This window comes from Enhydra lutris, unplaced genomic scaffold (genome assembly GCF_002288905.1).
Source record: "Enhydra lutris kenyoni isolate GAN:26980312 unplaced genomic scaffold, ASM228890v2 scaffoldscaffold9, whole genome shotgun sequence".
Classification (NCBI taxonomy): Eukaryota; Metazoa; Chordata; class Mammalia; order Carnivora; family Mustelidae; genus Enhydra; species Enhydra lutris.
This window is the reverse complement of record NW_019154093.1, coordinates 13,411,836-13,427,649: the sequence shown is the minus strand read 5'-3', so window position 1 is coordinate 13,427,649 and position 15,814 is coordinate 13,411,836. Positions and strand designations below refer to the sequence as shown.

The 15,814-nt window shown below is 41.1% G+C and overlaps 2 protein-coding genes across 2 annotated transcripts; one reads left to right on the top strand and one right to left on the bottom strand.

Annotated features, from left to right (window-relative positions):
- The first annotated feature begins 4,418 nt into the window (after window positions 1-4,418).
- On the top strand, window positions 4,419-5,366 carry LOC111143575 (olfactory receptor 2A12-like). The gene has a single exon (XM_022497399.1). It carries the CDS (start codon window positions 4,419-4,421, stop codon window positions 5,364-5,366), a length of 948 nt encoding a protein of 315 aa, XP_022353107.1.
- Window positions 5,367-14,225: 8,859 nt separating this feature from the next.
- LOC111143576 (olfactory receptor 2D2-like) lies at window positions 14,226-15,164 on the bottom strand. The gene is given in 1 exon segment (XM_022497400.1): window positions 14,226-15,164. A coding segment is annotated over 1 exon segment (939 nt).
- Between the last annotated feature and the right edge of the window lie 650 nt (window positions 15,165-15,814).

The window sequence follows — 15,814 nt, the reverse complement described above, 5'->3', positions numbered from 1 at the left end:
AATATAAAATAAAATGATATAGAATAATATAATATAATAAAAATAAAATATTTTATTTTAAATTTACTTTTAATATAAAAGTCTTCTGCACAGCAAAGGAAACAGTCAACAAAACTAAGAGGCAAGCCATGGAATGGGAGAAGATATTTGCAGCTGACATTACAGATAAAGGGCTGATAGTCAAGATCTATAAAGAACTTCTCAAACTCAACACTCAAAAAACTATTAACCCAGTCAAAATTTATACTAATTTTAAATTTGGGGCTATGCAGAGCAATTCTTATCTTCTTCCTTAATACAGCCCTTTATAAACTTCTGTAGACAGTCCTCAGCATTCTCCCTAACTTCAATTTCTGCAGGGAAAACACTACCAGTTGCTCAGATTTATTTCTGTACCTTTACAATAGATCTTCCCAGAAGCCACAACTTGTTCACACACCTCCTTAAGGCATGGGTCACAGGTGTAAATTCTACATTCCAAAGAAAGTTTGAAATTTGCCCCACTGGAGAGGATAGGCATCAATCATCCCTATTTATCCTGCCAACATAGCTTCTAGGATGGAGTCGAAGACCGGCATCCCTGCTTTAAGAATTTAATGAATATTAATTGAGTTCCTACCAAAAGCTTGGCACAATGATTTATGCTGGATCTATACTAGTGGACAAAATAAAAAAGTCTCTGCTCTTACAGACTACCTGGGGGTAACAGACAATCATCAGGTAAGTAGATAAGTGTTTTTGAGAAGTGAGAAATACAATAAAGAAAAGTAGAGCCGACTAAGGAGTCCCTGAAGAATGGCTGCATTTCAGACAGGATGGTGAAGAAGGAGTTTTCTGATGAGTGACAGTTGGGCAGAGATGTGAAGGAAGAAAAAGAACTCACCCTAAAGAGATCTGGCAATGGAGAGCATAAGTTCTGGATGTTGTGGCAAAGGTCTTTAACTGAAAGTCTAGTTGGCCATTGTTGGACTAGAAAAGATGATAGTGTGGTTTTTGTGGAGTGAGCCAAGGAGACAGTAATGGGAGATGAGATTCAAGAGTTAGAGCATGTAATGAAAAATTCAGAGTTCAGTTTTGGACATGAGAAGTTTGAGGAGCCTATTAAATATCCATGGGCAGAGTTCAAGTAGGCATTTGGACACATGGAATGCAAGTGGACCATCTGGCCAGGAGATATAAATATGGAGATGTACTTAAGCCAGAAGACGGGCTGGTTTCAGACACTTCTGGTTCTTGTTTCACTTGATATCTATGCATATTTGGCCACAAAGACTACCCTCTCCTTGCAGACCTTGTCTCTCCCTGGGTTTCTGTGTCACATGTCATCCATCTTTGGCCCTCAATACCTTCTCCTCTGGATTCTGTCCTTGAAGCCAGCTCCTAAATGTTGTGGCTTTTCAGAGTTCTGCTGTCAGCTGTCTTCTTGCTCTCTACACGCTCTCCCTGGGTGGTCTCTTCTGATGGCTACAGTTCCTACAGAAGTGCTGAGGACACTCAGATTCCTGTCCTCAGAACTTTCTCTTCAGCTCCCAACCATCAGCCCAATGATCCTAGGAGTCTCCCAAGTTCCCTGAGTCCAAAACTAGACTCATCATGTGTCCTCTTCACCTGCTTCCCAAACTTCCCACTCCTATGCTCCCGACCTCAGTGAATGGCACCATCACTCACCCACTTACCCAAACCTGGAACTCATTCTTGACCCATCTTTCTTTCTCACCACTCCCTAATCACTTACCTACTTCTGTAGATCCCACTTCCTAAAGACTCTTGTCTAATACTGACCTTTCGTGTCAATAGTCACTGTCATGCTCATCCTTTCCTCCCTGAATAACTGCAGTCTTCACACTGCAGCCAGAGTGATTGTCTGATGTCAGAAATAAGCCTGATGTCACGTCTGTTTGGTGTATCCTTATCTTAACCAACTGAGCCACCCAGGCATCCCTTCCTTATCTTATTCTCTGTAAAATCCACCCTTGTTAGCCTGTTTTGCAGGGCTTGATAGGTCCTCTGTGGTCTGCCCTTGCCTACCTCTTATCACTCTCTGGCTAGCTTATGCTGCATGACTTCACACAGATGACTCTCTCTGTCTGGCATATCCTTTTCTGCACTTCCCCTGTGTTTAGTTATGATCTACGCACTCTTCAAAGACCAGCTTGACTCTTACCTCCTGTAGGATGCCTTCCATAATTCTCCAGATTGAGTTAGGCTCGTTGTAGCAAGCTGCCTGCTGTCAAAAGAAGGAAGTATGGTATGTTTCTCCATGCTTTAGTTTGTCAGTTCCTCATCCAAAATCCCAGTGGCTTCAGCCATTGCCAGGCTTGCAGAAGAGAGAGATGAAGCGAGGGGCAAGATAGTCCTGCGTTGACTGGTACTGTCTTGATAATCTAAAAATTGTGCTTCCAGTTCTTCTCTGGTATTTTTTTCTCTAGAAAGGAAGAAGGTTTGGGGAAGGGGAGAGGGAGAGAGGGAATCCCAAGCAGACTCTACACCCTGCACAGAGCTTGGGCTCGATCTCACAATCCAAGATCATGAACTGAGTGGAAATCAAGAGGCAGACGCCTAACCAACTGAGCCACCCATGCGCCCTCTTCACTGGTATTTAAAGATAATTCCTTTCCTTATGGAATTCTTTCATTGCTACTGGTTTTAAAAATCCTGTCTGATAATCTTTGACTTTCAGTGGGCTTGCTTAGTAAAATACATATAATGTGGTTACTATTGTAATTATTTTTGGGTCTATCATCTTACTACTTGTTTCCTATTTGTTCCAAGTGTTCTTCATTTCTTCATTCCACTTTTCCTGTTTTTTTCCAAATTAATCAAAAACTTTTAATTATTCCCCTTATATTCTGTATTGTATTTTGAGTTTTAATATTTTTAAAAGAATTATTGTTTTGTTATTCTAGAACAGGGATTGGTAAACCTTACATTTTTAAAAAGGTTTTAATAATACAAAAAAAATATGCTGCAGTGTATTTTGCACAGACTGTATTCTGTACAAAGCCCAAAATATTTATTCTCTGGCTCCTTACAGAAAAAGGGTCCTGACATCTGATCTAGAGACTAAAATATGCATATTTGATTAGCATAACCTCACCTAAATTGCCATTTCCCAAACAATGTAAAATCTAACAAGGGTTTCCATCCATGTTCTCTTCCTACTCTTTGGACAATTTTTGTCATATATTCAACTTCTATGTGTATATGTAAGCTCCAATAATGTGTTGCCATTTTTGTTGCTTTAAGCAATATCCTATAATATTTACCCACACATTTATGATTCCTGGTGTTCATTTTTTTTCTCTCAATTGCACACTTCCATCAGGGATCATTTTCCTTTAACCTAAAGAAGCTCTTTAATATTTCTTTTACTGTGAGTCTTTTAATAATTAATTATCTGGGGTTTTTTTTTTGGTGTGGGGAGAACAAACAGCTTTCATTTCTTAAGGATATATTTATTGAGTATAGTATCTTAGCATGGTAGTTTCTTTCCCTCCCTCCCTCCCTTCCTCATTCCCTCCTTCCTTTCCCTTCCTTTTCTTTGTCTCTGTCTCTGTCTCTGTCTCTGTCTCATGTATTATCCACTGCTGGTCCATGGAAACACAAGACTTTCACTTTTCATGGAGTATAATTTCTTTTCAAATAATACTTATTTTCTGGATTGAGTCAGATGTCTAATAACTATGTTTCTAAATTTCTAGAGTACCTATCAAGCTATTCAGGTAGTCCCACTGAAGCCCATTTGATAAGAGCTTCAAACAAGGGGCAGAAATCTTCATTTGGTATGAAACTCACAACAGGTGCTAGATCCTCAAATGTCCGATTAGTTTTTTGACCCCTTAGAAATCCTTTATGAGCCACATGAATTGTGCAAGTTCATGAAGTGCAGAAGACAGTTTTGAACCCTCCTTTTATAAGTTCTACATTTTGAAATGTGAAATTATTATCTGTGATCTCAGAATAAACTGGGATTAAGTAATACAATATTAACATGCTCTTTCATATAAAATGGAAGTTCTTTAAAAATTTTTGGTCCTCGGTTTTGTGGGTGTCCTAATATGCACTTATTTTGCTACTGATATTTGCCACTTCTTCTTTTTAAAGATTTTTAAATTTATTTTAGGGAGAGAGAGAGAGTGTGTGTGTGTGTGTGAGCAGGGGTTGGGGGGGCAGAGTGAGAAGGAGAGAGAATCTTAAGTGGATTCCCTGCTGAGCGTGGAGCCCAATGCAGGGCTTGATATCAAGACCCTTAGATCATGACCTGAGCTGAAACCAAGAGTTGGACACCTGACCAACTGAGACACCCAGGCACCCTGGTACTTGACATTTCTAATAAAACAGTAGCATCAGGGTTTGAATCTGGAAACTTTATTTTATGAATGATTATGGCTCTATTCTTTCTCTATACCAGGAGAAGGATGCAAGACTTGCTCGGGGGAAACCATAGCTCTCTTACTGAGTTTATTCTTTTAGGATTTTCTCATAACAAAGAGATAAATGTTATTCTATTCAGCATCTTCCTCTTCCTCTACCTCATCACCCTTCTGGGCAATGGGCTCATTATCACCTTGATACGCATGGACTCCTGCCTCCACACACCTATGTACTTTTTCCTCAGTGTCCTATCCATTATGGATATGGGCTATGTCACCACCACAGTGCCCCAGATGCTGGTACACCTGGTTTGCAAGAAGAAGACCATCTCTTACATTGGATGTGTGGCCCAAATGTACATCTTCTTGATGCTAGGAATCACTGAGTCTTGGCTCTTCGCAGTCATGGCTTATGACAGGTATGTGGCCATTTGCCATCCCCTGAGGTATAAAGTCATCATGAGCCCTTTGCTGTGTGGGTCAATGGTGGCCTTCTGTGGATTCTGGGGTATCAGCTGTGCCCTGATATACACTGTCTCTGCTATGATTCTTCCCTATTGTGGTCCCAATGAGATCAATCACTTCTTCTGTGAAGTACCTGCAGTCTTAAAGTTAGCCTGTGCAGACACATCTCTCAATGATCAGGTGGACTTCATCTTGGGATTCATCCTTCTCTTGGTTCCACTCTCCCTCATCATCATTGTCTATATCAATATTTTTGCTGCCATCTTGAGGATTCGCTCAGCCCAAGGGCAGCTCAAGGCCTTTTCCACCTGTGCCTCCCACATCACTGTGGTCACCATGTTCTCCATACCATGTATGGTTATGTACATGAGACCTGGTTCTAAGTCTTCCCCAGAAGAGGACAAGAAGTTGGCTCTATTCTACAACATCATCTCTGCTTTCCTCAACCCCATCATCTATAGTCTTAGGAACAAAGATGTGAAGAGGGCTTTCCTCAAAGTGACTGGCTGGGGCAAAGCACCAGAATGAAGTCACAGAAGCATGGGCACCAGCACCAAACCTGGGACACAACCTACTGACTTCTCCATCCAAATTCTTTGCAACATCCAGTAGGCACATATGATATATTAATGGATTAGACCCAGTAAGATCATAACATGAGAAAACCCAGAAGGTTATGGCAGTAGGTTTCCCTCAAGCATAAAGACCTCAGACAGGGGACTCCATGAAGGCACACCTATATTTGATTCATTTCTGTATGACCAGTTTACAAGACTTGGCATAAAATTGGCACTAATATTCATGTTTTCTGTCACTGAATGAACATGAACATGAGTGCTTGAGCTCTGGACTCATGAAATAAATTGAAATTGATGGGTATAAGTGACTTCCAGCCTTCTAAGTCAGTGACACCATTGTAGCTCAGAAGGGATTTGACAAGTTCTGGAGACAGAATAGTTTAAGAAAGTCAATGATGATCATATAAAATAGGGTTCAGGAAAGTAATACAGGTCACTTTTCATTCAATACTATTAGAAGAGTATGAATTTAGGTCACATAAGCCCTCATGTCACTAAAAGAAGGAACTCTGTCTCAGTGAAGTGATATTTGAAGGGGAAAGTAGGATCTCCTAACAATTGGGAAAATCTCCCACTCAGACACTTTCATAATGTATTCTCAACTTTACTGAAGTACATTGACATATAGTGAACTGTAGATATTGAAAGTATACAATTTGATGAGTTGTGAAATACATATATACTTGTGAAAACATCACCATGATCAAGATCATTATCATCAACATCCCCCAAAATTTCCTTGTGACTCTTTGCAGTTCCTTTGTATTAGTTACCTATCAGTGTGTAAAAAATTACCCCCATTTTTTGTGGTTTAAAACAACAATCATTTATTTTTTGTAGTTTCTTTGGGTTAAGAATCTGAAGTTAGATGGATCCTTTGGATTAGGGGGTTCTCACAAGGCTGCAATCAAGTTACCAGCTACAGAAATCCTAACACTTAACTGGGGAAGGATCTTCTTCCAAACTCCCCTGATTGTCACCAGGATTTAGTTCCTGGCTCTTGGACTGAGAGTCTCATTTTCTTCCTGACAGTTGTACAGAGCATTCATTAGTTACTTCCATGTGGGCCTCTCCTTGGAGCAGCTCACCACCTGGCAGCTGGCTTCATCAGGGAGGTCATGAGCAGGAGTGAGCAAGGATCTTTTGTAACCTAAATTTGAACATGATTTCCCATCACTTTCAGGGTATTTATGAGAAGCTCACTACTAGGTCCAGCCCAAACTCAAGGGCATGGGATTACCCAAAGGCATGACTACCTGAGTGCTGGGGATATTGATTCAATCACTGCTTCTCTTTTGAGATTTAGACTCTTGCTAATCAAGGAAGGGTCTGGGGATTAGCATCACCAGTATCACTCAGGAGTTAAGAAATGCAGAAGCCATTCCTCCTCCCACTTGGTTTAGCAAAAGTGGCCAGGAGGCAATCTCAGCTTCTAATTAATCAGAACCATAGATCTCCTCCCTGATGAATGAATTCCTTCTTTGAACACAACTTCAAAGTTGTAGGGACAGGAAGCAAAAATTTCTATGGGAAGCTTTTTATATTGGTGAGAGGGACAACTCCTGTTACATCTCCTCGCTCCTGGATCTGTGCCTTCTCTTTCTCACCATAGAGTGACTACTGGTGTTAGTCATAAAGTGCATTCTGTAAGATAGCACTACAACCTTACAAAATGTTGTCCCCCAAATGGCATGATAATCGAAACTTAAATCAGTAATTCCACAATCCTCTTATGCCCAGGAGTTTCTGAGTGTTTGGGCACAATGGGAGTCCACTGAATTCTGTGAGTGAGTTGACTGTCACACTTCTTACACTTGATCTTAGCCAAAAGGCCAAGAAGCAATTGGCAGTCACACATTTTGAGATAAAGTGCATATCTTGTTCAGAGAGGATGCTGCATGGGTACTATGGCAATGGATAACAGATGCCGTCAGACCATTAATGGTGAATCGTCAAAGAGATGCGTCAGGTAGGAAACCTGAATATGCGTCTATCTCTGGGAGGACAGACTGCAGCCCCTTTGTGATGGAAAGTATCTAATGTAATTTATGTGTCACCAGGTTAAGTGGAAGCTCTCTCAGGGAATGGTGCCACATCAAAGGCTCAGCATCTGTCTCTGCTGCTGGAGTGTGGCACACAGCAGTGGCAGTGGCCATCTCAGCCTTGGTGAGGCTGACTCCATGCAGCTGAGTCCACACATAGTCTCTGTTATGCTGCAATGGCTGGAGCAAGCACTTGTGTGGTTCAGGAAAGAGGCTGACCAATCTACAGGTGGATCATCTAGTCTATCTGATTATTGAGAGACACTCCCCACAGTAGATGCTCAGTTTGCATATATATGTATCACACAATTATGTTCATATTCAGGGTCATGGAGAGGCACATCCACATGACTTCCTCTAGATCCCACATCATTAATCCTCCAATCTTCTTTCCAAGTTTCTGGCCACCCTTCCATCCTGTTAGCAACTGCCCATGAAATAGTGTATAGCCACACTGAGGGGCCTCTCTCATTCCCTGTAAAGTAGACAGCCATATATACCATCTAAAATTCTACTCATGGAAACAATTTTCTTTTACCATACTCAGTGCTGCCTTAAACTAGGCCTTTCCGTCCTCTGTTAAGTAGCTATAGGGCATTTCCAATGGGGCTGAGGGAGAGGCAGTAAAGTAGGAGCAAGAACCATGGGATACTTGGTGAATACTTATGAAGCTCACCACCTAGATCTCAGATTGTATATAAAATTTCCATTTTAGAATAGAATTCTTCTGTGTGTGTCCAGTTGGATGACTCCATGGATATGATAACACAGTTTATAATGGGCCGTTTTGTTTGTCTTGTCATGTGATGACCCATAGTTAGGTTTTCAGTTTCTACCAGAACATTGGAGCTATTAAAAAAAATTTTTTTTATTTTGAAATAATTTACAATTCACAAGAAGTTGCAAAAAATAATAAATTGAGCTCTTGGGTACCCTTTATCCAGCTGTCCCATAATAATGACATCTATGACTGTAGTACATTATCACATCCAGTAAACAGACATCAGCACAATGTTAATAACTAAACTATAGACATTATTAGAATTTCACCATTTATTATCTGTACTCATTTTTGGGGATATATGGTCTTATGAATTTTATTAAATTCATAGCTTCATATAACCACAATAAGGATACAAAACTGTTCCATTACCACAGAGAAATCTGGCACTGATGGTCACTGATCTGTTTTTCTGTCACTTTAATTTTGAGAATGTTACACAAATGGAATCATGAAGTCTGTAACTTTTTAAGGCTAATTATTTTTAAAACCCAGCCTAATGCCTTTGAGATCCATCTAGATTGTTGCACATATCAGTAGTTTGATCCTTTATATTGCTGAGTAGTATTCTCTTGTACAGATGTACCAGAGTTTATCCATTCACCTGTTGAAGCACATTTGCATTGTTTTTAGTTCTGGGCTATTATGATTAAATTTGCTATGAATATTTGTGTAAAGTTAAAAATAGTAAGTTATTTTTCCCTAGAATAAATTTCCAGGAATGTGATTGCTGGAGTCATATGATATGTGTATGCTTATAACAATATTCTAACCCAAACCACAATGACATACCATTACATACCTACTGGGATGACTACAATTTAAAAAACTACATTAGCAAGTACTGACGAGGATGTAGAGAAATTGAAACTCTTACACATTACTGGTAAGAATGCAAAATGGTACTGCTGCTTTGGGAAATAGTATGATAGTTCTTTAAAACGTTAAACATAGAGTTATCATAGGATCTGTCAATTCCACTCCTAGATGTATATCTAAGAGAAATGAAACATATATGTTTAACAAAAACTGGTATATGAATATTCCTGGCAGCATTATTCATAGTAGCCAAAAAGTGGAATCAACTCAAATGTCTATCAACTGAATGGGTAGATAAAATGTGGTTTATCCATACAATGAAATACTACTTTGCAATAAAAAGGGATGAACAGTTGATAAATGCTAAATGGATGATTCTTGAAATCAGTGAGAAAAGCCAGTCAGAGAAGTCTGTGTATTATTCAGTTCCACTTATATAAAATATCTAGGACAAGCAAATCTATAGACAGAAAGTAAATTAGTAGTCATTGGGCAGACCTAGGGATAAGAGCAGGGTGATAAAGAGTGATTGCTAATGGGTATGGAGTTTCTTTTGCGGGTGATGAAGATGTTCCTAAATTGCATTGTGGTGATAGTTACACAATCCTGTGACTATAATAAAAACCACTGAATTAACACAGTTCAAGTACATGAGTTTTATGGTATGTAAATTATATCTCAATACAGCTGGGGTTTTTTTGTTTTCTTAATTTTTTTTATTGTGTTATGTTAGTCACCATATAGTACCTCAATACAGCTATTTTTTTTTTTTTAAAAGCATATACCAAACTGTTTTACAGAGATGCTGTACAGTTTTACATTCCCACTAGCTTTGTAGGAGAGATCCCTTTACTCTGCATTCTTTCCAGCACTGTGGTCAGTATTTTTTATGTAAGTCAATATACCAGACTAAATAGTGTAGTAGTGGAGTGACACCTCTCCGTGGCTGTTATTTGCATATGATTAATAGCTCGTGATGTTGGGGAGTGTTTGGGTGGCTCAGTCTGTTAAGTGTCTGCCCTCGGCTCAGTTCACGATCTCATGGTCCTGGGATGGGCCCTGCACTCAGTAGGGAGTATGCTTCTCCCTTGCCCTCTGCCCCTCCCCCTGCTTGCTCTCTCTGTCTCTCTCAAATAAATAAAGAAAATCTTAAAAAAAAAAAAAAAAAGCAAACCCTGGAATATGGCTGGTTGAAGAGAATTTTTTTTTCCTGCAATCCTCTAGCCATACCATGGACTTAGGGAAAATTCTGGCTGACATACAGTCAGGATCTGGACTAATGACTAGTACTTGGTTGTGTAAAATGTGAATGTGTTTGGGGGAAAAAAGTGGGTATGAACCAATGAGAGTCACTTAAAATGACATTATTCCTGTATTTATTGGTTGACTTGAGCTAATTCTAGTGATGATAATGAACATTGTAGCAGAACAGACCAAGATTAAGACTGAGTGGCAACCACCACATTTAAACTTTGTAGGAAGTGATGAAGAGGTCTTTGGGTGGACATTTACAGCTCTACAGGTATTTACTACAAAATGAGAGGGCGCCTGGGTGGCTCAGTGGGTTATGCATAACCATTCTGGCTTAGGTCGTAATCCCGGGATCCCAGGATGGAATCCGTCTTTGGGCTCCTTGCTCAGCGGGGACTCTGCTTCTCCCTCTGACCCTCCTCCCTCTTGTGCTGTCTCTCTCTCTGCCACTCTCTCTCTCTCAAATAAATAAATAAAACCTTTCTAAAAAGTGAGAAAGACAGAAATTACTGAGGTAGTCATTCTACTCAAAAGGATAGGCTAGAGTAAACAGAAAGCAAGCAGGAGGGAAATCATATAGACAAAAGCGGAAATCAATGTGTAGAAGGTTAATTAACAAAGCCATAATCTGTTTCTTTGAAAATACAAATCAGGGTGCCTGGGTGGCTCTGTGGGTGAAGCCTCTGCCTTCAGCTCAGGTCATGATCTCAGGGTCCTGGGATGGAGCCCCACATTAGGCTCTCTGCTCAGCGGGGAGCCTGCTTCACCCTCTCTCTCTCTCTGCCTGCCTCTCTGCCTACTTGTGATCTCTGTCGAATAAATAGATAAAATCTTAAAAAAAAGAAAAGAAAATACAAATTAGATGCTCCTCTGGCAAAACTGTTCAAAGAATAAAGGGATTTTTTTTTTTAATTTTTATTTTTTAATTTTTTTTTAAGATTTTATTTATTTATTTGACAGAGGGAGAGATCACAAGTAGGCAGAGAGGCCACAAGTAGGCAGAGAGGCAGGCGGCGGGGAGGGTGGGGAAGCAGGCTCCCTGCCGAGCAGAGAGCCCGATGTGGGGCTTGATTGCAGGACCCTGAGATCATGACCTGAGCCGAAGGCAGAAGCTTTAACCCACTGAGCCACCCGGGCGCCCCAGGGATTTTTAAAATGTACCTTTCTTCTCCCTTTATTCTTTGAACAGTTTTGCCAGAGGAGCATCTAATTTGTATTTCCTTAAAAAAAAAAAATGAGATGTCTGTGACAATGCCAGAGACCCTGTCCAGGCACACTGTGTGTCTTTGTTCACTGGGACTTCCGGGAAGTCCATGATTCCATCCCTGCTGTGTGGATGTGAGGGAAGGGGTCCATACAGTGGATGGGGTTGTTGAAAGCCACAACTTTCCAGATGACTGGATGTATCGTGATTGGGGGTGAGATTAAATTGGGGCAAGAGAGGAGCAAGAGAATGAATTGAAAACACAGACGAGGTAAGCTGCCCTGATTAGTTTATTAATTTGTTAATCTGAAAAGGTGGGGAGCATGTGTGTGTGTGTGCACGGGTGCGTGCATATGTGTATGTGTGTGTGTACAGATGTATGACTCAGTGGCCCTCTCTCCTATTCTAAGCGTTAATGTCTGACTTCAAGGGTGAAAAGGTATTTATGACTGTTAATGGTGTGATCACAACATGCTGTTCCCCAGCTGTTTCTTGCCTTTATGCACTCAGTACCATGCTATGAGCATTCACATCATTAAATATTCTTATAAAATACATTTTCAGTGGCTGCATAGTACACCATTATGTGGCCATACCATATTTACCATATTTTAATCACTCATGCACAATTACATAATGTTTTCAGTTGGTTCCAACTTTTTCCTCTTTAACTAACAGAATGAAACTGATTGTGCTACTTTTCCTGCCCTTTTGATGTCTATTTCCTAAAATGTCCTGAGAGTAGAAGTAGAAAGTAGGAAGTTATGAATGTATTTAAGTTTCTTGTTACATAAAGCCAAACCACCTTGCAAAAAGATGGATTCTTACTCCCACAAGCAACGTATGGAAGTGTGTGTTTCACAGTGTTCTAGCCACCTCTGACTCTCTTTAAAAACTCTGCACGTGGGGCACCTGGGTGGCTCAGTCCTTAAGCGTCTGCCTTCAGCTCAGGTCATGATCATGGGGTCCTGGGATCAAGCCCTGCATCAGGCTCCCTGCTCTGAGGGGAGCCACTACTCCCTCTCTCACTCCTCCTGCTTGTGTTCCCTCTCTTGCTGTGTCTCCCTCTGTCAAGTAAATAAATAAAATTAAAAACTCGGCTCCTTTCAAAGGCAAAAAAGTAATCTTATTATTTTCATTTGCATTTCTTTAGTGCCCACTGTGGTGGGATTTTCCCATATATTTATTGATGATTTGAATGTCTTTTTTTATGAACTGTTCAGATCTGTGCCAGTTTTCTGGGGTGTTTGTGTTTTTCTTACCAATTTGTAAGAGCTCGTTCTATGTTATTATCCACATGTCCGTAAGTATGTTGCAATGAAACACATTGTTTTGTTATCTGCCTTTTAATGTTGTTTCATTATTGATGCAGCACTCTGGTTCTTGTGTGGGGGCGGAGGGCAGTATCTTTGAGGATGTCCCTTGGCACAGACCCTGGTCTCCTGTGGGGGGCATAGGCATCCATGTTGAATTTTTCTGGCCAACCCAGCTGATTTTTTTTTTTTTTTTTTTTGCAAGGAGTTTCATAGCCAATGTATATCAGCAAGTGACTGGGTAAGGACAACCCAAAGGGGTTGGCTGTTAGCTTGTGGAACGGGTCCCTAGAACCTCATGGAGATTACTTTGTTGGGTGCTGGAATTCCTACAGCAGCAAACAGTCAAAGCCTGTAAATGTGTGTGATCCCAGGAACATGATCCTGAAGAAAGGTAAAACTTGGGGGAAAGCAATCTACATTTGTAAAAATTCTATGAGGAGTAAGCAGAATTTTAGGGAAGGTCTCTCCAAGCAAGAGGAAGCAGAGCAGAAGCCACCCAGGGAGATTTTAACCTCTCTCTGGACTGCCTACGTTTTGCATCTGGGGAAACATTTTTGCCTACACACCCCTGTCTAATTTTGCTTATCCTCAGGTGGACAGAATCACTCTTCCTTGACATCACCCAAGGCAGGTTATAGTTTTCCAAAATGGACTTTATTAGGAACAAGGGGAAACAGAAATTCAAAAGGTATAAAGATACAAAAGCACAAATCCAAATGGCCACAAACTGGTACCGTAAGATAATTGCAGTGTGCCCAATTTGTGGATGGGGAGAGAGGGGTTCACTTTCTCATTCTTGAGTTTCTCTCCCTAAGATTCTTCACTTCTTGGTTTTTGAGTTTTTACTACTTCCACTCCCTCCCTCCTTTCCCCCCCACTTTACAATCTAGGGTTCTAGTCACTTTCAAAGCCTGGAAGAGGATCATGGCTAATTCAAGGCTGACAGTTCCTCCAGAGAAATAAATTTTTTAAATTAAAACTAGTATCTGTTGAAAGCTATTGCCAGTCTCATACTAAACATGTTTTATATAGTATCTCATTTGATCATCACAACTTCCCTGTGATGAAGAGATATAAACCTTAGAGTAAGTTAAATGACTTGCAAAATGTCACATATCTATTAATGTTCAAATCAAGTCTCTCATCCTACTCTGTCTGGCATTGAGGTCCCGGCTTTTGACTAACATACTCTACCTTCACAATTTCCTCTGTCGCCAACCACATCACTAGAGATACTGCCATTGTCTGAGTACCCAGTTCCCTCCCAGCTGGGCCAGGGTGATGGTGTGATTTGGTGGAGTTCAGTCTCCCAGATCTCATGGAAGAAGAGTCTTTGGTGGGCCTGTGGGTGTGAGTCCTGCTTTGTTTGGCTCCCAGGGTCTTCCACTTTAAAGCCTCACTCTGAGACCCCGCTCTGTCCCATCAATTTGAGGAAAGACTTTTTCATGTCCTTGTTCCTCAGACTGTAGATGACAGGGTTGAGGAAGGCTGTGGCAATGTTATAGAAAGGGGCCATTTTCTTGCCATTGTTTGACAAGGAGTCAGAGCCAGGACTCATGTACATGATGATACACGGAACCGCGAACATGGTGACCACAGTGATGTGGGAAGCACAGGTGGAGAAGGCCTTAATCCATCCCTGGGCTGAGTGGATCTTCATGATGGTGGCAAAGATGTTGGCATAGACAATGACAACCAGGGTGAGGGGGACCACAATGACATTGAAGCCTGTGATGAAGTCCACCAAGTCATTGAGGGATGTGTCTGCACAGGCCAGCTTCAGGACGGCAGGGACCTCGCAGAAGTAGTGGTCAATTTCATTAGGGCCACAGTAGGGCAGGCGCACAGCAAAGAAGGTGTAGCACAGGCCACCCACCACACCGTAGGCTACACAGATGCCCACCATGAGGAGGCATATCCAGGGGCTCATGACGACCTTGTACCGGAGAGGATGGCAGATGGCCACGTACCTGTCCACAGACATGATGGAGAAGAGCCAGGAGTCGGTGACCCCAAAGAGGAGGAAGATGTACATCTAGGCCACACACCTAGCAAAAGAGAGGGCCCTCTTCTTGCTGAGGATATGCACGAGCATCTGGGGCACAGTGGTAGTTGTGTAGCACATGTCCAGCATGGAGAGGACACTGATGAAAAAGTACATGGGTGTGTGGAGGCAGGAGTCCTGGTGGATAAGGGTGATGAGGAGGCTATTGCTCACGAGGATGAGCAGGTAAAAGATGAGAAAGAAGGTGAAGAGCAGAGGGTTTGTCCTGGGGTTGGGGGAAAAGCCCAATAGAATGAATTCTGTCACAGTGGACTGGTTGAGTTCCTGCATTGCGATCTGCCTGTTTAAAGAGTTTTGAGGGTATGTAATTGATTGGGTGTCTATGCACAAGGGTATGTAAGGAATTTTCACACTTGTTGTACGTCTGCTTCTTAACAGGAAGTTTGGATTGGCAGATGGAAGCACCATGAGATACGTCCCCATAGTTGCTTGGGTGATATTGGGGTTGGGTTCAGGATTTAGTTGAGGGTCATAGTGATGAAAAGGGTGAATGCCAAATCAGGGAGGTGCTGTATGCTATGCTTTGCTCTGGCCTCTAGGTATATTTTTCCTTTTTCTGACACAGCCTTGCTTTTCTATTATTCCCACCATTTTCTGTTTTCTCTTGGAAGTATAGAGGTTGCAAATTCTTGGTTTCAGATTAGGATCAGGGAAGGACAATTATACTCACTATTTGGGTTAAGGTTTACCTTTTTTAAAAAATCACAGTTAGGATTAGGACTAAGGTTAGAATGCGGGGTTAAAGTCAATGCTATGCAGAATAAAAATTAGAGTTAATATTTAAGATTTAGCTTTTTCTGGTGAATGAGCTTTTTCATTGGTGTTCATTAATTAGGTCATTCATCCAACAAATTTTTACCAAATGCTTACTCGTTGTCTTCCAAAATGTGAGGGATATTTTATAGTCAAAGAAACATCAT

Bases quoted from the DNA above. Each gene is read 5' to 3' on its own strand.
- LOC111143575 (XM_022497399.1), top strand. From the start codon at position 4,419: ATGCAAGACTTGCTCGGGGGAAACCATAGCTCTCTTACTGAGTTTATT.